We start from the raw sequence: 24,795 nt of genomic DNA, 5'->3' as shown, positions 1-24,795 counted from the left end.
AACAACAGCTTCTGTTGAATCCCACTATGTGTGCCTTTAGGACTGCAATTCTTCTCTTGCAAAGTGAGGAGTATTGTTTAGATAATATCAAGTTCCTTTAAGGTGCTCAAATTCAGTATTCTTGACACTAGGGATATTTTCTGAACAGAGGAACAATCTTGATGCTTATTAATCTTCTGTCCTTACTCATTGCTCTTAGGAACCATGGACCTTGTCAATCACACATGGACCCAGGTTTTTCTCCTTGCTGGTTTCACTACCACTGGGGCCCTGCGACCTCTTGCTTTCTTGGGGACACTGTGTATCTATCTCCTCACCCTGGCAGGGAACTTGTTCATCATTGTCCTGGTTCAGGCAGACTCGAGACTGTGCACACCCATGTACTTCTTCATCAGCGTCCTCTCCTTCCTGGAACTCTGGTATGTCAGCACCACAGTGCCCACGCTGCTGCACACCTTGCTTCACGGGCGTTCACCCATCTCACCCACTGTGTGCCTTGTCCAGCTCTACGTCTTCCATTCACTGGGCATGACTGAGTGCTACCTGTTGGGCGTCATGGCACTGGACCGCTACCTTGCCATCTGTCGCCCCCTCCACTACCATGCTCTCATGAGCAGACGGGTACAGTTATGGCTGGCAGGGGCCACTTGGGTGGCTGGCTTCTCAGCTGCACTTGTACCAGCAAGCCTCACAGCCACTCTGCCCTTCTGTTTAAAAGAGGTGGCTCATTACTTCTGTGACCTGGCACCACTAATGAGGTTGGCATGTGTGGACACAAGGTGGCATCATGGGGTCCATGGGGCAGTGATTGGTGTGGCCACAGGGTGCAATCTTGTGCTCATTTTAGGACTGTATGGGGGTATCCTGAGAGCTGTGCTGAAGCTGCCCTCAGCTGCCAGCCAAGCCAAGGCCTTTTCCACCTGCTTCTCCCACATAACTGTTGTGGTGCTTTTTTATGCTTCTGCCTTCACAGTTTATGTGGGCTCACCTGGGGGTCGCCCTGAGGGCACAGACAAGCATATTGCCTTAGTGTATGCCCTTCTTACTCCCTTTCTCAATCCTATCATCTATACGCTTCGAAACAAGGAGGTGAAGGAGGCTATGAAAAGGGTCAGGGTCAGGATACGGACCATGTTGAAGGAAGCTTGACAATCTCTTTTATCATTTTGAGGTTTCTTGGTAACTGTAGGAATGAATCACCTGGTTGGTTAGTCAATCATCTTTCCAGAGTTAAAGTAAATGCCAGGGAAATAAAATCAGTCTTATCATTTTTCATGTCCATTGCAGACATTCACTGAAGAAGACATAAGCCTGGATTAATCAGAATTGGAACATATATAGAGAAAGGATGTATGTCTTTGGTTCCATTCCAGACAAATGGGAGAGATAGGCCACAAAGGAAGAGAAATAAACCAGAGGACATGCAAATGTTTTTGAATTTAGGGCTCAGGGAGAGAGTAAGATACTGAGAGAAAGAAAGCAAACTAAAGTTGAGAGTTGGCACTTTTGTCGAGATAAGATTCCCAGAATATTCCCAGAATAAAATTCCCAGAAAAGGTGGAAAACAAGGCTGGCCAAAAAGTATAACCTGTGTAAGTTTTAAATGTGAAGCCATGAGCCGTAGGCAGAAAACTTATCAAGAACCCAGTTATCTGGGGAAATCATGTGATCACATGTAGCTCACTGGAGAAGACCATGACTTTATTGGGTAGGAAGTTAATAACTCTGGATAATAATTTACTGTCAAATGGGGAGAGACAAAAGTGTTGGAGATGAGAGTGTTATCTGAATTCTCTTCTGATACTGTGGAATATGCCTTAGAGTGATCTGGAGCCATATTCCATACATAAATAAAATAAAAGCCAAGCAACGAAGAGACAAACAAAAAGTCTTGTAAGCACACAAGTACAATGTAGAAAGCATCCTGAAATAAAAAATAGACATGGGTACCTGTAGCTATGATGTCATTCTCTACCTTCTCTTTTCCCCCAGCTCCCTTACCACTCTTTCTGCCCAGCAAAGTTTGAAAATTATTGCTTAGGTTTAATTTCTGTATTTTGGCAATATGTGAACTGTAGATCTAGCCCCTGCCAAAAGATGTCAGGGTTTTGAGAAAGACAGGACCAGGATCTTGGTAGAGACTGGGTCACTGTGTGGGATTTAAATACTCTGTCTAGTTTTCATTCTTATGTAACTGCTAAAAAATCAAGTCAATTATTTTTGGTATGTCTGTCCTATGCCAGAACAGTGACAGCTACTTTCAAATGTATTTTTAACTTAATCTTCATAAGATCTTTTAAAGAAGAAAGAATCACCTCATTATCTACGTGATGACACTAGTAAAATTACCACACTTGCTGTCAAGAGACATGGATTTAACTCCAGATCCGCTTTAGTGGGCTGGTGAACTTAACAAGACTTCCTCAGTTGCACTCTTTGCCAGGTGTCAGTAAGAAGCTAATGACTGCTTACATCCCTTCCTGCTTAGCAAGCTTTGATTCTGTGATTGCAACATATCTTAAAGAAAGCAGGATCTGGACCAGACTCAGATGGTAAGTTCTGAAAATCCAGAACAGAGAGAGGAAAGTAATGGTCCAAAGCCAAGTTTTACTGTTTTTGACTATGTCATTCTGATCTCACGTGGCTTCCAGCTGCAATGGTTGAAGCAGGATTTCAGTCTCCTGCCAGAGATTGAGGCCTATGGCAGTGACAGCACTGAATCCTAGCCACCAGGCCATCAGGGACAAGTGAGACAAAGCCAGTGACAAAGCACTGGCCAGTGACAAAGCCCTGGCCCATCAACTGTGTAGAAGTGAATTCCCACATAGAGATGAAAAGTTGTGAAACAAAGTGTTTATTAGGAAGGAAAAACATGTGTGGATAGACACATGGGCGGGGTCAGAGAATCTCACCCTTTCAGTAGTTTAAGTCACTTCACATGGGGTATGTCTTTCAAGCTTCCTCTGGCCAGTCATCTTGCTTTGCCTGGTTCTGAGTTTGTATTTGGCTTATGTCAGGGTCCTCCCATGTGCACATGCATCTCCCAGCTAAGACAGATTCTATCAAAGATGTCTATGGGCAGATTGACATCACCTACTATGGAGTTGTTCCCCTCTCCCTTTTTGACCTGAAAGGAGATTTTCTGCTTGTGTACAGTAAGGAAGGCCTCCTTGACTTCAAGAATGAGGAATATGTGGCCTTTTATCTCTTATCATAGCAGGACTTATCTTCTCCTATCCACTGCTATTTTGAGTGTCTATCCATAGGGAACAAACTTCAGCTGTCCGGCCTGAGGCCCATCTATCTTGCTTCAATCCTGTACAGAAAAGAAAGTAAATTCTCTCTGATCTTAATTTTTTCTTCCTTAAAAAATTCTGTAACAAAGAGTCCTAAAGTTTAAATAAAATAACACATGCTAAGTGTTCAATACATGTTAGTTTTATTACCCCAGAGGCAAAGCAATGCAGTAGTTAGAACGTGAACTTTGATGCCTACCTTCCTGGGTGGGAACATTAATTCTACCACTTAATTTCTTTGTGACCTCAAGCAATGCATGAAACTTTTCCTGTGTCTCGATTTCCTGATCTGTAAAGTGAGGACATAGTAGAATCTTAAATACCATATAAATGTTAATTATTATTATTTCAAAGATTTTCCACTTACATTTCTGCAGTGGGAATTTCATTCCTTGAGGATGCTTAGTTTCACACATATCTCACATTTTCATTATGTGTAGAATCATTAGAATTGATAATTCCCAAACTGAAACATTTTCTTTTGAAGTGTTCAGAGTCAACTTTCTATAGCCTCAGGAGTTCTGGTTTTCATGAAGTCTATGCTTGTCCCCAAATGCAAAATGCAACACTCCATTCTGCTGAGCTACTAAGTCTACTTCTTTTGAATTATGATCTTTTCTCTCCTCTCATACCCTTGTTTCATCTAGAAGATCTTTACACAGGAATGGTTGTGGGCACTCCCTGTGGAGGCAGCACCAAAAATGGCTGGAAACTGCTTGCCCTAGCAGTGACTTGGGTCATGTTAATTAACAGTGGATCTATATAGTGTGGTGAGCCTAGGGGTTTATAACTCTGTTTCAGAGACATCAGTTATTAATTAAAAACTCAATGCAGCATCATTGATTTCTTTCACAGTGCTTGGTATTTATTCTTTTAATGAGTGAACTCTCAAGTGTCAAATGAGTGTGATAGAAATTTAAATTCTCCTTTTACAACTCTGGGACTCTCTGGTGACTCAGATGGTGAAGAATCTGCCTGGAATGCAGGACAGCCAGGTTGATCACTGGGTCAAGAAGAAACCATGCAGAAGGGAATGGTCACCCACTGCAGTAGTCTTGCCTGGAGAATTTCATAAACAGAGGACCCTGGCAGATTACAGTCCATGGGCACGCAAAGAGTGAGAAATGACTGAATAACTCTACAAGTCTAGCAGAAGATAGTCTCTTTCTTAGATTTTTCATAGCTTCAAACTCCCTTAGCCTTCAGTTTATAATCTTTTGCTCTTGTAACCTCCTCAGATCTTTCTCTTTAGAATATAAAATTTAGATAATCCTTAGTGCAGAGTTTCCCAACTGGTATAAATAATGGGGTGTTGAGTAACTGATTCCCTACCCCTCACACATGACTTTCAAATGTTTACATAGGGCCTGAAGGAACTAGAATCCCTGGACTAGTTGCCTGTATGGAAAACAGCCTTTCTGTTCACCTAGGTGTTCCTTGGGCAGCAAGGAGATCAAACTGTTGCAGAAAGGGGGACCCCTTCCAGGGCCCAAAACTAGGCTCTTGTCTAACACTTGAAATGAACTGTCTGAGGAGACACATGTGCTGACAAAGTAAGAGATTTTATTGGGAAGGGCACCCTGGTAGAGAGCAGGAGGGTAAGGGAACCCAGGAGAACTGCTCTGCCACATGGCTTGCAGTCTCGGGTTTTATGGTGATGGGATTAGTTTCTGGGTTGTCCTTAGCCAATCATTCTGACTCAGAGTCCTTCCTGGTGGTGCAGCCTTGTTCAGCCAAGATGGATGCCAGAAAGAAGGATTCTGGGAGGTGGTCGGGCATGTGGTGTCTCCTTTTGACCTGTCCTGAACTCTTCCAGTTGGTGGTGGCTGATTAGTTCTGTATTCCTTACCGGGACCTCCTGTCATAAAACAACTCATGCAAATGGTTACTATGGTTCCTGGCCAGGGTGGGTGGTTTCAGTCAGTGTGCTTCCCCTAACAGAATCAATCAATCCTAAAGGAGATTAACCCTAAATATTCATTGGAAAGACTGATGCTGAAGCTGAAGCTCCAATACTTTGGCTACCTGATGTGAAGAGTTGACTTTTTGGAAAAGACTCTGATACTGCAAAAGATTGAGGGCAAAAATAGAAGGGGACGACAGAGGATGAGATGGTTGGATGGTATCATTGACTTAATAGACATGAGTTTGAACAAACTCAAGGAAATAGTGAAGGGCAGAGAGGCCTGGTGTGCTGCAGATCATGGGGTCGCAAAGAGTTGGACACGACTTAGAGACTGAACAACAGCAAAGTGTTCTCTGCAAGTGTTATCACTTTTTATATATGCTAAGATCCAAAAAAGATGTGCTTTTCAATATAGGGGACTGGAATGCAAAAGTAGGAAGTCAAGAAACACCTGGAGTAACAGGCAAATTTGCCCTTGGAGTACAGAATGAAGCAGGGCAAAGGCTAACAGAGTTTGGTCAAGAGAACTCACTGGTCATAGCAAACACCCTCTTCCAGCAACACAAGAGAAGACTCTATACATGGAAATCTCCAGATGGTCAACACTGAAATCAGATTGATTATATTCTTTGCAGCCAAAGATGGAGAAGCTCTATACAGTCAGCAAAAACAAGACCAGTAGCTGAGAGTGGCTCAGATCATGAATATTGTCAAATTCAGACTTAAAGTGAAGAAAGTGGGGAAAATGACTAGACCATTCAGGTATGACCTAAATCAAATCCCTAACGATTATACAGTGAAAGTGAAAAATAGATTTAAGGGATTAGATCTGATAGACAGAGTGTTTGATGAACTATGGACGGGGGTTCAAGAAATAGTATAGAGATCAAGACCATCCCAAGAAAAAGAAATGCAAAAAAGCAAAATGACTGTCTGAGGAGGCCTTTCAAATAGCTGTGAAAAGACACAAAAAGTAAAGGGGAAAAGGAAAGATATACCCACTTGAATGCAGAGTTCAAAAGAATAGCAAGGAAAGATAAGAAAGCCTTCTTCAGCGATCAGTGCAAAGCAATAGAGGAAAACAATAGAATTGGAAAGACTAGAGAGCTCTTGAAGAAAATTAAAGAACATTTCAGGCAAAGATGGGATCAATAAAGGACAGAAATGGTATGGAGCTAAGAGAAGCAGAAGCTATTAAGAAGAGGTGGCAAAGATACACAGAACTACACAAGAAAGGTCTTCACGACCCAGATAATCACAATGGTGTGATCACTCACATAGAGCCAGACATCCTGGAATGTGAAGTCAAGTCTGGGTCTTCAGAAGCATCACTACGAACAAAGCTAGTGGAGGTGATGGCATTCCAGTTGAGTTATTTCAAATTCTAAAAGATGATGCTGTGAAAGTGCTGCACTCAATATGTCAGTAAATTTGGAAACCTCAGCAGTGGCTACAGGACTGGGAAATGTCAGTCTTCATTCCAATCCCAAAGAAAGGCAATTCCAAAGAATGCTCAAACTACCGCACAATTGCACTCATCTCACATGCTAGTAAAGTAATGCTCAAAATTCTCCAAGCCAGGCTTCAGCAATATGTGAACCATGAACTTCCAGATTTTTTTTTCATTTATTTTTATTAGCTGGAGGCTAATTACTTTACAATATTGTAGTGGTTTTTGCCATACATTGACATGATTCAGCCATAGATTTACTTGTATTCCCCATCCTGATCCCCCCCTCCCTCCCTCTCCACCCGATCCCTCTGGGTCTTCCCAGTTGCACCAGCCCCGAGCACTTGTCTTATGCATCCAACCAGTCAGGATGCATTACACGCCAGTCAGGATGGCTGCTATCCAAAAGAACTTCCAGATTTTCAAGCTGGCTTTTGAAAAGGCAGAGGAACCAGAGATCAAATTGCCAACATCCACTGGATCATCAAAAAAGCAAGAAAGTTCCAGAAAAACATCTATTTTTGCTTTATTGACTATGCCAAAGCCTTTGACTGAGTGACTCACAATAAACTGTGGAAAATTCTGAAAGAGATGGGAATACCAGACCACCTGACCTGCTTCCTGAGGAACCTGTATGCAGGTCAGGAAGCAACAGTTAGAACCGGACATGGAACAACAGACTGCTTCCAAATAGGCAAAGGAGTACATCAAGGCTGTATATTGTCACCCTACTTAAACTTATATGCAGAGTACATCATGAGAAACACTGGGCTGGAGGAAGCACAAGCTGGAATCAAGACTGCTGGGAGAAATATCAATAACCTCAGATATGCAGATGACACAACCCTTATGGTAGAAAGTGAAGAAGAACTAAAGAGCCTCTTGATGAAAATAAAAGAGGAGAGTGAAAAAGTTGGCTTAAAGCTCAACATTCAGAAAGCGAAGATCATGGCATCTGGTCTCATCACTTCATGGCAAGTAGATAGGGAAACAGTAGGTGACTTCATTTTTCTGGGCTCCAAAATCACTGCAGATGATGATTACAGCCATGAAATTAAAAGACATTTACTTCTTGAAGAAAAGTTATGACAAGCCTAGACAGCATATTAAAAAGCAGAGACATTACTTTGTCAACAAAGGTCCATCTAGTCAAGGCTAAGGTTTTTCCAGTAGTCATGTATGGATGTGAGAGTTGGTGTATAAAGAAAACTGAGCACAAAAGAATTGATGCTTCTGAACTGTGGTGTTGGAGAAGACGCTTGAGAGTCCCTTAGACTGCAAGGAGATCCAACCAGTCCATCCTAAAGGAGATCAGTCCTGGGTGTTCATTGGAAGGACTGATGTTGAAGCTAAAAGTCCAATAGTTTGGCCACCTGATGTGAAGAGCTGACTCATTTGAAAAGTCAGTGATGCTGGGAAAGATTGAGGGCAGGAGGAGATGGGGATGACAGAGGACGAGATGGTTGGATAGCATCACCGACTCAATGGACATGAGTTTGGGTAAACTCCAGGAGTTGGTGATGGACAGGGAGGCCTGGCATGCTGCTGTTTGTGGGGTCGCAAAGAGTCAGACACGACTGAGGACTGAACTGAACTGAACTGAAGATGTGAAAAATATGTTAGAGAAGCAACACCTTATTGTGTGACATATTGGGGTAAGTGCTCAAGTTAAGGGATTTCCAGGTGGCTCAGTGGTAAAGAATCTGTCTGCTAAATAGAAGACATAGGAGACCTAGGAGACTCAGGTTCTATCCCCGTTTTGAGGAGATCCTCTGGAGCAGGAAATAGCAATCCACTCCAGTGTTCTTGCCAGGAAAATCCCATGGACAGAGGGATGGGCCACAGTCCTTGGAGTCACAAACAGTATCTGATGCGACTGAGCATGCACACATGCATGCCCAGTTAAGGCTCAACTTTGACCACTTCTCCCCTGGTAACATGTGGATAATGACTAGCAGGAGAGACAATGAGAACAAGCCAGGATGGAAATATATTATAAACAGACCATTCACTCTGTCTTTCATTAAGGCTAACATTCTACCCTGCAGAGTGTTATACAGTTCATCATCCAAGTGCAAATGCATTAGGAATGCATCAATAACGAGACATGGGCTTAATAAACCAGTGTTGTCTGGGGCAAACAAGGACAAAAGCCCACTCTACACCACTGAACTGATATTTCTTTTTTCTTAAATGTAATTTCTTGTTTTTAAATGCAGTTTCTTTGCTTCAACAAGCAATGCACCTAAAGGATTCAAAATCAAAGCCATCCAAAAGTATTTACATAGAGAAATCTTGCTACTCCAGTTTCCCAAATTATCTGCTCTTTCCTGGTCTTCAACCAACCTGGATAGAAGATCATTGTTAATACTGTTTCCTGATTGATTGCAATGCTTCTGTTCGCAAACCTCAGAAGATAAGACTATTTTATAATCTACGTTTCTTAAGCATGAGACCCCATACTATATTCGTTCTACCTTTGCTTTTATCTTTTTTTCTATCGCCTTGTAAAGCGTGCTTTAAAAAAAAAAAAAGTTCCATAGTATTCCATTGTGATTTTCATTTGACTAATTCTGTATTGAAGGACTCTTGGTTTGCTCCAGTCTTTGGCTATTAAATACACAACTGGAATGAAAAATCTTGTGTATGAATTATTTCGTATATGTGCATACAAATTCCTAGGAATAGGATTCTGGGATCAGAGTGCAAATGCACATATTATTTGAGTAAATATTCCTAAATTTTGCTCTAAAGGGATTATGCCACTTAGTTTTCCCAATCAGCAGTGGATGAAAACATGTTTTCACATAGCACCTTTTATAAAGTACATATTCAAACTTTTGGGCATTTGTAAATATAATAATTGAGAAACAATATATATTTTTTTTTTTTAGTTTTTAGTTTCAAATTTATCTCATTGTGTATGAGGTTGAATTTTTTTTCTTGTGTTTGAAAAACCTGTTTTTTTATATATTAGTAAATGACCAATTTGAGGGCCTCTCTCTGGTGGTGCTTGTGGTGAAGAACTTGCCTGCCATTGAAGGAGACTTAAGAGATGTGGGTCCGATCGTTGAGTCAGGAAGATCCCATGGAGGAGGGCATGGCAACTCATTTCAGTATTCCTGCCTGGAGAATCCCGTGGACAGAGGAGCCTGGTGGTCTCACAAAGAGTCGGACACAACTGAAGTGACTTAGCACTCATGCTCTCCCAAGTGAAAAGAAAAAGTGAAAGTGTTAGTTGCTCAGTTGTGTCTGACTCTTTGCAACTCCATGAAATGTAGCCAGCCAGGCTCCTCTGTCCATGGATTCTCCATTTCCTTCTCCAGAATATCTTCCCAACTCAGGACTTACTTGATCCTGGGTGTCCTGCATTGCAGGTGGCTTCTTTATCATCTGAGCTACCAGGGAAACTCTGCAGTAAGCATTTTAAGAGAAAGGACTATGTTTCATGCATCTCATTTTCCCAGTTCCTAGCATAAGGCCAGCTCATAAAAAGTGTTTGAAAGATGTATTAAAGAAATAAACAAATGAGTGACTGTGATTTCCCATGTTTCTCCCATTATTTTGGCTATACTTGATATGTTTCTAACCTCTAAATCATGCTTTTTAAAATGTATTACCTAGAAATATAGCATATAAAATGTTTAGATGAATTTTAAAATCACCTATAATAACATTGCTTTAAAATTATCTATTCATTTTTAACTTCTAATAAGTATACACTTTTTCAAATATTATCAATGATACTGTGAATTTTCTAACACACTAAAGCTTAGTTTTTTCATTTTTTTCTTTTACTTAAGTTTTAAGTTTATATAATTTTAAATGTCATCTTTCCTCCCCCCCCCCCCCATATTATCAATTAGCTGATAGAGGTGTGAAGTATCACTTTTTTCTCTTGTTCCATTTCTTATTTTATTTATTTATTTATTTTGTCCACACAGCATGTGTGGATCTTAGTTTTCTGACCAGGGATGAAACCCACACCCTCTGCATTGAAAGTGCAGAGTCTTAGCTACTGGACCACCAGGAAAGTCCCTCTTGTTCCATTTCTGATACAGAATAATTGTTATGTGTGTGCATGCATACTAAGTTGCTCCAGTTGTGTCCAACTCTTTGCAACCCTGTGGATCATAGGCTCCTCTGTCTGTGGGAATTTTCAGGCATGAAGAAAACTAGGGTGGGTTGCCATGCCCTCCTCCAGGGGGTATTTCTGATCCAGGGATTAAACCCATGTCTCCTGTGTCTCCTGCAGTGGCTGGTAGGGTTCTTTAACACTAGTGCCACCTGGGATCTCCATTAGGTAAGCACTCTCTACTGAGAAGTGATGATGCAAAAGAGAAGAAACAACTTCCTTGGTTAGGCAAGGCCTATATTTGAAAACTAATGCTTTAGCATATATCTCTCATTTCTGTACTACTGACCCTAGATAGTCTCTATGATTCCTATGTGCCAGTATTTATATCACATTCAGTTCAGTTCAATCACTCAGTTGTGTCCAACTCTTTGTGACCCCATGAACTGCAGCATGCCAGGCCTCCCTGTCCATCACCAACTCTTGGAGTTTATCCAAACTCATGTCCATCGAGTCAGTGATGTCATCCAACCATCTCATCCTCTGTCATCCCCTTCTCCTGCCCTCAATCTTTCCCAGCATCACTGTCTTTTCAAATGAGTCAGCTCTTCGCATCAGGTGGCCAAAGTATTGGAGCTTCAGCTTCAACATCAGTCCTTCCAATGAACACCCAGGACTGATCTCCTTTAGGATGGACTGGTTGGATCTCCTTGCAGTCCAAGGGACTCTCAAGAGTCTTCTTGAGAAGAAAACACCACAGTTAAAAAACGTCAATTCTTCTGTGCTCAGCTTTCTTTATAGTCCAACTCTCACATCCATATATGACTACTGGAAAAACCATAGTCTCGATTAGATAGACTTTTGTTGACTGACAAAGTAATGTCTCTGCTTTTTAATATGCTATCTAGGTTGGTCACAACTTTCCTTCCAAGGAGTAAGCATCTTTTAATTTCATGGCTGTAATCACCATCTGCAGTGATTTTGGAGCCCCCCAAAATAAAGTCAGCCACTGTTTCCACTGTTTCCCCATCTATTTGCCATGAAGTGATGGGACTGGATGCCATGATATTAGTTTTCTGAATGTCGAGCTTTAAGCCAACTTTTTCACTCTCCTCTTTCACTTTGATAGCCTTCTAATACAGTCAGTAAATGCCAAGGCATTCAGATATACATGTGGACACTACAAATGAATAAGGAAGTCTGTTTTGAGGACCTTATAAAGGCCTATATAAAGAGAGAATATAGGAATATCAATGTGGTGTGAATATATAAAGAACTAAAAATAAGTAATAAAGTGGATACTCTAAGTATAGCATAATCATGTGTTTGAGTATTCTAGATAGATAGCTAATTTCTGTAGCTCAATGAAATAAGAATGGAAGCAAAGCACCTTTTGATGTTTAGGACTGGGGAGGTTGCAGTAATTTGGTGAAAGGGCAGTGGTAACAATCCATCCTGGAGAAAGGTCAGGTATTTCAGGTCAAGTGGGATGTAGACTCCGTGCTGGTTAATATTGAAGGAAGCTCTCTGATTTCCAAACACTTGAGGTTTTTTATTTTTTTATTTTTTCTCAAAGAGACTCTGTGAATCCTTCAGGTACATTAGTAATCTCAGAAACAAATATTTTCTTTTTCTTTGGCTCAAAAATCTCCAACTCTCACAGAAATTTCTGGATCTCAGAAAATTCAGTGATTTCCTTCATTTTAGTGTTGATATACTAGTTCATCTTTTATGGTTACCTCTGTGTCTTAAATTAGGAAGTGAATTGTCCTTAAATTTTATTCTGAGAAGAAGTACATTTGGATGTATGAATGATTCAAATGCATTACTTTCGGTAGTGCTTTTATCCTATCATTTTTTTTGGATTCCACATCCACCCAAGTACATGCACAGGTAGTGCTCACCTGAGGTTACAGCTCCAATGTTAATATCAGGGTTTTTGGTGAAAATATTGAGGATGTGGCTATAGATAGAATGGATCATAGCAAAGTGAATAAGCATCAAGATGATAATGGTGGTGATAAAAGTAACAGTAATAATACCAGTCATGGCAACTTTGAACAATGCAGTTAGAACAGAATTTTAGATATTTAATAAACAATGGTTGAACCAATGAACAAACAGTAGAGGATATGATGAAGGTAGAGATGGTGGTGGGATCAATGGAAGTGGAGATGTTCAGCAGAGAAGTGATGGCGGTTCCCACACTGACTGTGTTTATATGGTGATGAAGGTACTGGTAATCAGAAAAAGAGCTGGATGAGAAATCTTGCAAGAAATTAAACACATACACAGACACACAAACACTTCTTTTAAGATGCTCAAAGTGTGACTCTTAATCTCTGCACATGTTTATACAAGATGAATTGTTTCTTCTTAGAGAAAGCTATATGGAAGTGGCAGAAAGTTCTAGTGGTCCAGAGAACACAAGGTCCTTGAGACTGGCTTCCAGAGCCCTATGGTCAGGGTTGTAAAGTTGAGAAAAGTCATTTGAGAAATAGAGCTACACTGCACTGCTGTCCTGTGCCCAGCAGTCTGGCCCTGAGGCACCCCTACGAAGAGCTAGTCAAACCCAGCAACCCCAGGGAGCAAAGCAAGGAGCCCCTGGGGAGCCAGCATCTTCAGGAACACAGGACATAAATAAGGAAGTGTTTGGATGCAAAAAGGGCGCTGAGAAAGAAGCTATAAGACTTAATGCCGTCCAAGCAGTCAGGTAATGGTCAGGGACAGTGGAGCAGAGATGAGAGGTACTCAAGAAGAGGACTGAGAGAGGGCTTTGACATTTCCTAGGTGAACCTTGTTATATGTGTGGGAAGAAAACTCTTGGGACCTTAGTGTAGAGCTCCTATGTCCACCCTCATCCCCCAAACCTTCTTTCAGTAGACTACCATGACTGTAAGGGACTTCCAGGCACCAATTTAAACTACTTCATTCTAGAAAAGAGCAAGTTGAGGTAAAGAGAGGAGAGATGTATCATACAGCAATTGCCCTCCAATAATTGTATTTTGTTCTATACTTCTCAAAATTGTACAATTATAATCTTTGATAGTTTATAAAAGAAAAAATAGAGAGGAGAAATGGCCAGGCTCAATATTCATTTAGTGGCAAAGCACATTTAGAAAGCCGATTCCGGGAGAATGTGTTTTATCTTATACTGCAGCCCCTCTACACCAACATCATAGGGTCTGGACTTCATCAATTTACACATACACCTCTTAGAGACTTCCCAGTACATAATTCTATTTGAGAATCCTTCCTGAAAATGCACTGTGTTTGCTCATTGTTTCCTCATCTGGCCTTATAGCTCTTATATTTGAGGAACTCTCCAGAGTATTCACATTTCTTTCTTCTTCCACTTCTTCCTCATTCGGTCCATATAGAGAACATCCCTGAATTTCAGAAAGGCTCCCTGAAGGAAGTTAGTGGTCACATTTTAGAAGGTATTTGTCACCTTTTCCCACAGTTAAGAATAACTGAGTTTTGGATACAGAGGAAATGGTACAGGTGGATGTCTTAGAGAATCGTGAGACCTTTCATTTGGACTAAAAGAAGATGAGCATGAAAATTTCTTATCTCTTCTATTTCCTGAGCAGATATGCAGGAGAATATCCTGGGGCCCCTGACTCTGGTATCACAGTCTATGCAAACAAAAAGTCCTGGACTGAGATTCAGGAAACCTGGACTCTGCTCCAGTTCTGTCAACAACAGACTGAGATATTGTGCAAATCGCTTCTGCCTTCTGGGCTTCAGTTGTCTTTTAAAAAGTAAGGTTTGATAATGCATAAGTTATTTTCAGGGTTATACATTCTATATTTTTGGTTCTGGAAAGATTTCTCAAGAAGATTCCTGAAGCAGTTAATCTTCTGTCGTTACTCTTTGCTCTTAGGAACCATGGACCTTGTCAATCACACATGGACCCAGAGTTTTCTCCTTGCTGGTTTCACTACCACTGGGGCCCTGCGACCTCTTGCTTTCCTGGGGACACTGTGTATCTATCTCCTCACCCTGGCAGGGAACTTGTTCATCATTGTCCTGGTTCAGGCAGACTCGAGACTGTGCACACCCATGTACTTCTTCATCAGCGTCCTCTCCTTCTTGGAACTCTGGTATGTCAGCACCACAGTGCCCACGCTGCTGCACACCTTGCTTCACGGGCGTTCACCCATCTCACCCACTGTGTGCCTTGTCCAGCTCTACGTCTTCCATTCACTGGGCATGACTGAGTGCTACCTGTTGGGCGTCATGGCACTGGACCGCTACCTTGCCATCTGTCGCCCCCTCCACTACCATGCTCTCATGAGCAGACGGGTACAGTTATGGCTGGCAGGGGCCACTTGGGTGGCTGGCTTCTCAGCTGCACTTGTACCAGCAAGCCTCACAGCCACTCTGCCCTTCTGTTTAAAAGAGGTGGCTCATTACTTCTGTGACCTGGCACCACTAATGAGGTTGGCGTGTGTGGACACAGATTGGCATGCTCAAGTCCACATTGTAGTGATTGGTATTATCAACGCCTGCAATCTTGTGCTCATTTTAGGACTGTATGGGGGTATCTTGAGAGCTGTGCTGAAGCTGCCCTCAGCTGCCAGCCGAGCCAAGGCCTTTTCCACCTGCTCCTCCCACATAAGTGTCATGGTGCTCTTCTTTGCCTCTGCTTTCATTGTCTATGTGGGGCCACCTGAGAGTCGCCCTGAAGGCACTGACAAACTTCTTGCCTTGGTTTATACTTTTCTTACCCCTTTTCTCAACCCCATTATTTACACTTTTTGTAACAAGGAAGTGAGAGAAGCTGTCAGGAGAGTCACCCAAAGCATTAGGGCTATGATTAAGAGACCCCGAGGATCAAGCCATAGGCCCTTCACTTGGTAAGTGTAGGCTTTATTTGGTTAGTCCATCAACTAATTAATTTGTCAAATATACTGCATATATCAATTTAAATGTATTGAGTATTATATCAGGACAAGCTGGGAAATTTGTAAAGGTGGAGAAATATGGCCTCTGAACCTATACCTATCTAATATGGGTGAAAAAATCACATAAATTAAAAGTAATCAGATAATAAGGATGCAAATTCCAGGGTAGACTTAAAACTTAGAGAGATAAATGCATTTTTAAGAATCTGGAAAACTAATTGTGCATCTTTACTCAAGATGAAATTTTTGGAGACCATTGAGAAAATAGTAAAGGAGGTTGTGTGCTCAGTTGCATTTGACTTTTTGCAATCCCATGGATCAAGTTTGTTCTGAGAGTTTCCTCAAGTCTCAGATTTTGGGATCCTAATACCCTGGGCACTCATTTGGTAATTTTCTAAAAGTTCTCTTCAAATCAGACATAAAACTGTAGCATCCCCCTTGGAGATTCCCTGTCTCTGGATAACATGGTCATAAATATACTGAAAATACAAGAAGAAAATTCATTTAAAAAATAATTCTTCTGGGCAGCATGTTTTGAAATGAGTGAGTGTACAATTTAAGAGCTTCCTGCATTTACTTAATGATGTTAAAATACTTTATTTCTATGGCAAGGTTAACTTGGTGTTTAACTTATTTTACTGGGAGAGGATGTGTGCGGAGTGACATGCAGACTATTTTTCCCATAGAATAATTCTCCTATGCCTATAGAACATGACTGCCATGGGATTTAACAAGGATTTCTCTGGTCAGCCTTTCTGCTAGAGGCCTCTTGCTATCTCTTCTCTCTTCTTTCCAGAAGTAGGAATGGGCTCCCAGCTTCCCAGAACCACCCCATGCCCTCGCCCAGTTCCACAACCTCTTCCACAAGTATGCCATTTATACTCGAATATTTGGTGTTCATTTTCTCATCAAATCTCTCATAGCAAAATGGATGAATGTCCTTCCAATCATTTAGTAAGTCAATTCAAAAAAAGTTAACTTTACTGAATAAGAAGAATGAATAGCATCTTTTAAAAAAGAGGGTCTGATTCTGATGGCTGAGTCTTCACCTTCCCTATCATTCCTTTCAGTTATGGATTTTTCAGAGTCTGTATGAACCTAGGAATCAGACTGTGTATCACTTATCACTTAAATGTAAGCTAACTAGAGAAAATCCTTTCATGCATGATTTTATGTGAGCTAGCAGAGCCAGTTTTGGAAAGGTATTTTGTTCCCTGCAGTCATAAAGTTCTAAAAATAAGAAATTATAGGCAATTTCTTTAGTTCGTTGACTCAGTGAACAAGACAGTAAACTTTTTTGAGCTTCCCCAAACACAAGATTACTGATTAATTATGAGAGAAATGAAGCTCGACACATCATCTGGAATGTTCTAAGGTAAAACCTTAACCATAGATTTGGAGTTTTTATTTTAATGAGAATGTGCATCAAAGTACTTTTAGAAACCTTGAGTCTGGGATGTAACAATTTGTATTTTAGCAAGCCTCAAGGCAATGAGAAGCAAATTCAAGTCTGAGAGCAATTTATGTAATCTGATTGGTGAGACTGATAGAGGAACTAGGCATGTGTAGCCCAGTCGTCTGTTCCTCTTCTTGGGAAACAACCTGCCTGGTTTGTCTGTTATGCTCTTTGCCATGGAGGAGGGCTGTGGCTTTCAGCATTTTTGGTAATCAGGTGGGGAGACTGTAAGAAAAGCTAACGCACCCACTATCATAGTAAAATGTTTGAAAACCCTCGCCTGAGTAAATATTTACCAGGCAGATATGGTGAGGAACATAGAATACAGATGGACTTTAAGCATAAGTCAAATTAAACAAATGCTAAGCTATAATATAAGGTCCACTGAAAATGTGTCCTTTTTGTTCTGGAGATTGAATGTACAGCATGGTGACCATCAATGATATTGTAGTGTATGCTTGAAATTTACTAAGAGGGCAGGGTAGTTCTTAAGAGTTCTATTTAAAAAAGAGAACAGAAGGGAAGAAAGAAAGGAAGGAGGAAAGAAAGAAAAATCATTAGTGTGTGAGGTAATGGATATTTTAATTAGTTTGATTATGGTGATCATTTCACAATGGATACCTATAGCAAATCATCAAGCTGTATACCTTAAAATATACAGTTTCTACTTGTCAGCTGTACATCAATAAAACTAAAAAATAAGTGAAAAAAAGTTTCAACACAGTTAAGAGAATATTATATTGATTAGTTTCTAAATCATGATGTAATCAAATTGGTAACAAATAAATAACAAATTTAAAGTATCTTTATGCTTGATATTAAAAAACACTTCTAAACAATTTATAAATCTAAGAGTATACTGTAAGGGAAAGTAGAAAACATTTAGCCTTGAACAATAATAAAAATTATAATTTTGAAACTAATGGGATAAAGCTAAATTATTTCTTAGAAGAAATTCATAGCTTTAAATGTTTACATTATAAAACAAAAATTGTGCAAAATTGATTAGTGAAGCAAGCGTCCAAAGTTTAGGCACTTGGAGAAATAATATTAGAAAGAGAAAACAAAGAAAGGAGGGAGAAAAATATAAATATGGAACAGAAATTAACAATAAAAATTAGTAGATAGCAAAGGAGATATATAAATCAGAGTTGGTTCTAAAACAAAAGTAAACCCTTGACAAGACTAACAAAGAATAAAAGTGGAAAGGAGTAAAAATAAGAAATATTAAAAATAAAAATTTGATACAAATCTAGGTTTAAACTACAAAATTTAAAGTGGCAATAAGATGGTGGCATTAGTGGTGAAGAAGCCACCTGCCAGTGCAGAAGAGGTAAGAGATGCGGGTTCTATCCCTGGGTTGGGAAATCCCACTGAAAGAGTGCACAGCCCCCACTTCAGTATTCTTGCTTAGAGAATCCCATGTACAGAGGATCCTGGCAGGCTACAGTCCATGGAGCTCACAGAGTCAGGCACAACTGAAGCAATTGAGCACAGCGCATTAACAACACACAGTAAACAATTAAATTTTTAATTAGCTAGATTCATTTTTCCAAAAATTGAAATCGCCAGTATCAACTTCAGAAGGGCTTCCTTGGGCTCAGTGGTAAAGAATTTGCCTGCAATGCAGGAGACACAGGAGACACAGTAGACGTGGGTGATCCCTGGGTCTGGAAGATTCCCTGGAGAAGAGCATGTCAACCCACTCCAGTATTATTGCCTAGAGAATTCCATGGACAGAGAAGTCTGGAGGGCTACAGTCCATGAGGTCACAAAGAGTCAGACATGACTAAAGTGACTGAGCACACACAACTTCAGAAGCAGTAGAAAATCTTAGTAATATTGAACTAGAAGTTAAAAATATTACTAGAAAGAAAACATTAGGCCAAGATTGCTTAACAGGCAAGTTCCTCCAAATATTGAAAAGAAAGGTAATTTCTTCCTTTCTATAGAACTTATTCAGAGAGCAGATACACTGGAAGTACAACTTAACACATTTTAGAAATCTTGGTGGATGCTAATACTGAAATAAATAAAACCAGTATATGAAGAAAAGAATCAGAGGCCAGTCTCACTCATTAACATCAATTCAAAATGCACCATCTAAAAAGTCCTAAGCCATACTTCAATAAACTTTATCAAGTAATGATGACTGAATTTGGTTTAATCTCAGAAATGAAAGATTAACAATTGAAAAATGAATAATATAATTGATAACATTAACTGTTTAAAAAAGAAAAACCATGATGATTATCTCTTGATCAAGAATAAAAACCATTAAATAATGATTTATAACTTAAAATAAGAAACAGTAAACAAAATTACAAATGAAAATAGCTTCCTTGTTATTATAAAGGGCACTTTAAAAAATCATACAGCAGAACTAAGAGTGATGTATGAAAACCTTTCTTTTAAGATCAAGGGCAAAACAAAATTAATGAAAAATACAACTTCTCAGTTCAGTTCAGTTCAGCCGCTCAGTCGTCTCTTTGAGACCCCATGAACCGCAGAATACCAGGCCTCCCTGTCCATCACCAACTCCTGGAGCCCACCCAAACCCATGTCCATTGAATTGGTGATGCCATCCAACCATCTCATCCTCTGTCGTCCCTTCTTCTCCTGCCCTCAATCTTTCCCAGCATCACTGGCTTTTCAAATGAGTCAGCTCTTCGCATCAGGTGGTCAAAATATTACAGTTTCAGCTTCAACATCAGTCCTACCAATGAACAGCCAGGACTGATCTCCTTTAGGATGGACTGGTTGGATCTCCTTGCAGTCCAAGGGACTTTCAGGAGTCTTCTCCAACACCACAGTTCAAAAGTATCAATTCTTCTGTGCTCAGCTTTCTTTATAGGCCAACTCTCACATCCATACATGACTACTGGAAAAGCCATAGCCTTAACTAGATGGACCTTTGCTGACAAAGTAATGTCTCTGCTTTTTAATATACTGTCTAGGTTGGTCATAACTTTCCTTTCAAGGAGTGTCTTTTAATTTCATGGCTGCAGTCACCATCTGCAGTGATTTTGGAGCCCCAAAAAATAAAGTCAGCCACTGTTTCCCCATCTACTTGCCATGAGGTGATGGGACCAGATGCCATGATCTTAGTTTTCTGAATGTTGAGCTTTAAGCCAACTTTTTCACTCTCCTCTTTGAATTTCATCAAGAGGCTCTTTAGTTCTTCACTTTCTGCCATAAGGGTGGTGTCATCTGCATATCTGAGGTTATTGATATTTCTCCCAGCAGTCTTGATTCCAGCTTGTGCTTTCTCCAGCCTGGCATTTCTCATGATGTGCTCTGCATATAACTTCTAATCTACCTTTTATAGGTAGTCCTGGCTACTATAACAAATAAGCAAAAAGAATAAAGAAATTAAAAGTACTGGATAAAACTTGAAGTATTTTTAGATGATACTTACACTGAAGCATAGATAACCATGGGCTTCCTGGCTCAGCTGGTAAAGAATCCTCCTGCAATGAGGGAGACCTGGGTTTGATCCCTGGGTTGGGAAGATCCCCTGGAGGAGGGCATGGCAACCCACTCCAGTATTCTTGCCTGGAGAATGCCCATGGACAGAGGAGTCTGGCTGGCTACAGTTCACAGATCGCAGAGAGTCGGACGCAATTGAGCACTTACACATTTACAGACATAGGTACCATCTAAGCACATAGGTAACCACCAGGCTTCCCTGGTGGTACTAGTGGTAAAGAATCTACCTGTCAATTCAGGAGATGCAAGAGATGCAGTTTTGACTACAGAGTCCAGAAGATCCCCTGGAATAGGAAATGGCAACCAACTCCAATATTCTTAACTGGAAAATTCCATGGACAGAGGAGCCTGTTGGGCTACAGTCCATGGGGTTGCAAAGAGTTGGACACAATTGGGCACTCATATCACTCATAGATAGCCATGGACAAATTATTAGCATTAATATGGTTGATGAGCTTGCTAGATACTTCTCAATGAAAAAAAGCAACATTGTGTTATTGTATAATGTCAGCAATCATAAATATAATTAAAGAAATAATTTCTAATAAAAGTAAAATACATATAAAGTACTTAAGAGATAGTCAAGACTTCTTTGAAAATGCCTATAAACTTACATTTAAACTTATTATATAGAATTTTTATATAAATGATGATATAGAACACATTCATGGATGGGACATCAATATTAGAAAAATATTTCTTGCTCTGAGTTGACCTATTAATAAAACAAAATCTCACACAAAATTCCAAAAGTGGTGTCCATGGATTTAGATAATCTTTCCCAAGGACAACTTGATCATGCCATTCAAGAAGAATAAAAAGAAGAGGTGGCAGATCAGTTGATGGGGATTTCCACCAGGCATCCAGGGAGTCAGATTTACAAGATAATTTAGTTATGCTTGGAGGCCTATGAAGGTGATGATATTAGAAAATATTATAATTTAAGTTTTGATTTATATTAAAGAATTATTTTGAATCTGATGTTTTTCTCTAATGGCCTTTTAGAAGCAGGGCCATGTGGGAATGTATTATCTATATGAGAAGGTAAGAAAAATCAGATTGAAACTCTGAAAAGGAGGTTATAAGGGTGCCTGTCACAGCTTATAAAGTGTTCCACATAATGCTCAGCTTAAAAATTTCCAGAAGATTTAAATGTTTTAGATTCCTACAAACTGAAACAGAAGGAAGAAAGTTAATATGATTATTGGTTTAGAAATTGAAAGCTGTTCTGAATTTTTATAATGGTTCCTCAAAGAAACAAAAGTTAGACTCATTTTGTGTGGGGGGAAATCAGATGCATCTGAAATGACTAACTACAAAAATAAATTATGACCACTCTTAATCTTTCATACTGAACATGCTTTATGACATCCTAAAATCTACCAAATAATGTTTTATGAAGTAAAAGGTGCTCAGTTGTGTCTGACTCTGCAACCCCATGGACTATGGTCCATTGAATTCTCCAGGCCAGAATACTGGAGTGGGTAGCCTTTCCCTTCTCCAGGAGATCTTTCCAACTCAGGGATCAAACTCAGATCTCCCGCATTGCAGGCAGATTCTTTACCAGTTGATCCATTATGACAAAAAATGAAAGCTTATGTTTTATGTTCATAATGAAAATTAATGACAATATAGTCTAATTTCTTTCCCTAAATTTGTAGAATCAAAACAGATGTGGTCTCTGACAAGCAGAGTCGACATCAATCTTATTGAGCAACTTTGTCTCATTTTGATTAATATGCACAATTGTCTAGTTTCTGGGGGAATTATATAATCATATTCTTATGCTTCTCCTATTAACAATAATCAAGATATTTAGAAAAGAGTTTCTAAACAAACATTGAAGTCCAAGCGATGATTTTGTAGATTCCTTTCAATTATAGCTTATTTCCTTCTTTATAGCTTATTTCCTTCCTTTCCTCCTTATGGTTTATTTCCTTCTGACTCACTCAATGCCTGGTGGAAAGCCTCATCACCTTAACATGCCAGTTTTTTCTTCCTCATAGGGACTTAGATGACATTCCACTGTGATCACTGCTCCCACCAGGGTTTGCTGGTGTTATCTCTGCCATCAATAAATTATGTAAAGGGCACTGCCTTCCAGTTCTGAGGTGCAAGGTATTGCTTTCTAAAATTCTGCATTTGTCAATTTCATCTAAGCCTAAGTAAGAAAAAGCTTGTCAAAGAATGTCCATTGGCTCTACATTCACTTGAGACATTTTTGCTGAATGAATACTTTCTGGGAAGGGAAAGTTTTTCAGGCATAATGACAGATGAAAATAGACTCAAAACACTGTAGTCAGAGAAAAGTCATTCAAAATAGTGCATATTTGTGTGTGTGTGTGTGTGTGTGTGTGTGCATTTAAAAAGATTCCTCAGTTATAGCCTTGGATACAACTATGGTCCATGGACCAAATCAGGTACATAGACTGTTTTTGAAAACAAACTTTGTGGAACAGAGCCACATCCATTAATTTATATATTGTCAGGCTACATTTGTGCTGCAGCCACAGCGCTGAAGGGTTGTGACAGAGACATAGGATTTGAAAAGCATAAAATATTTTCTCTCTGGTTCTAATAAATGTTTGCCCACCCATGTCAACAGTTACAAAGAGTTGGATACGACTCTTGTCTGACTCGTGTCCAACTCTTTGTGACCCCATGGACTGTAGCCTGCCAGGCTCCTCTGTCCATGGGATTCTCCTGGCAAGAGTACTAGAGTGGACTGCCATTTCCTCCTCCAGGAGATCTTCTCAATCCGTGTCTCCTGCATTTCCTTCATTGGCAGGTGTATTCTTTACCACTAGCACCACCTGGGAAGCTCCAGTATTTATAAATTATCTAATAATGTATAGACTGGTAAACATAGAGTTGAGTAAATTATAATCTTAGGGCAAATTATATTCTCAGGACAAACTAATAAGTGGTCACTTACTGTTTAATTAGGCATCTTCCCACTGCTGATTCAGATTCTGCAATACCATTTTTTGATGTTTTACACAATACTTTCTTTTAGTCCTACTCAGTTATTACCAGGGCTTCTTATTTCTCCCTGCCTGCATGATTCCAGTCATATGAATATGCCCTGGATATACTTGGGGATAAAAGGAAAAATGTGCATTGGATGACAGTAATGTTAGGGCAGCTTATAGCTAGAAAAATAACTTTTCCTTGTTGCTGTTGTTGTTCAGTCGCTCAATCTTGTCCAACTCTTTGTGACCCCATGGGCTGCAGCACACCAGGCTTCCCTGTCCTTCACCATCTCCCAGAGCTTGCTCAAACTCATGTCCATTGAGTCAGTGATGCCATCGAACCATCTCATCCTCTGTCATCCCTTTCTCTCCTGCCTTCAATCTTTCCCAGCATCAGGGTCTTTTCAAATGAGTCAGTTCTTTGCATCAGGTGGCCAAAGTATTGGAGTTTCAGCTTCAGCATCAGTCCTTCTAACAAATATTCAGAACTGATTTCCTTTAGGATTGACTGGTTTGATCTCCTTGCAGTCCAAGGGACTCTCAAGAGTCTTCTCCAACACCACAGTTCAAAAGCATCAATTTTTTGATGCTCAACCTTCTTTATGGTCCAGCTCTCACATCCATACATGATTATTGAAAATACCGTAGCTTTGACTAGATGGACCTTTGTTGACAAAGTAATGTCTCTGCTTTTTAATATGCTGTCTAGGTTAGTCACAACTTTTCTTCCAAGGAGCAATAGTCCTTTAATTTCATGGCTGCAATCACCATCTGCAGTGATTTTGGAGCACTCCCCCCCAAGAAAATAAAGTCTGTCACCATTTCCATTGAATCCCCATATATTTGCCATGAAGTGATGGGACTGGAGGCCATGATCTTAGTTTTTTGAATGCTGAGTTTCAAGCCAGCCTTTTCACACTCCTCTCTTTCCTCTTTCCCTAAGAAATGTTTATTTCAAAATGACTTTCATAAAAAGGATCTGGGGTCTGTCACAGCGGTCTCTACTCAATCAGCAGTGGCACTCAAAAGTTTCAATAATAACCTGGTGAGCTTAATCACATTTGACTTTCCGATCCCATGGACTATTGCCCGCCAGGCTTCTCTGTCCATGGAATTCTCCAGGCAAAACACAATCTCTACTTTCATGAAGCTTGCATTCAATTTGGAATTAGATAATGTTATTAGAAATGGGAGGAATGTAGAAATGCATAGTTCTCTGCAAAGATCTAATAGGAGAATCT

General features: G+C 40.0%; 2 protein-coding genes across 2 annotated transcripts; both read left to right on the top strand.

Annotated features, from left to right (window-relative positions):
- The first annotated feature begins 204 nt into the window (after positions 1–204).
- On the top strand, positions 205–1,149 carry LOC110132570 (olfactory receptor 6N1-like). Its single transcript, XM_020886000.2, has one exon. The coding sequence runs from the start codon at positions 205–207 to the stop codon at positions 1,147–1,149; it is 945 nt and encodes a 314-aa protein (XP_020741659.2).
- A 13,469-nt stretch (positions 1,150–14,618) lies between these two features.
- On the top strand, positions 14,619–15,593 carry LOC110132577 (olfactory receptor 6N1-like). The gene has a single exon (XM_020886009.2). It carries the CDS (start codon positions 14,619–14,621, stop codon positions 15,591–15,593), a length of 975 nt encoding a protein of 324 aa, XP_020741668.2.
- The last annotated feature ends 9,202 nt before the right edge of the window (positions 15,594–24,795 follow it).

This window comes from Odocoileus virginianus, chromosome 5, assembly GCF_023699985.2.
Source record: "Odocoileus virginianus isolate 20LAN1187 ecotype Illinois chromosome 5, Ovbor_1.2, whole genome shotgun sequence".
In the NCBI taxonomy this organism is placed as follows: domain Eukaryota; kingdom Metazoa; phylum Chordata; class Mammalia; order Artiodactyla; family Cervidae; genus Odocoileus; species Odocoileus virginianus.
The sequence above is the reverse complement of the archived record's forward strand: the minus strand, read 5'-3'. Positions and strand labels throughout refer to the sequence as shown.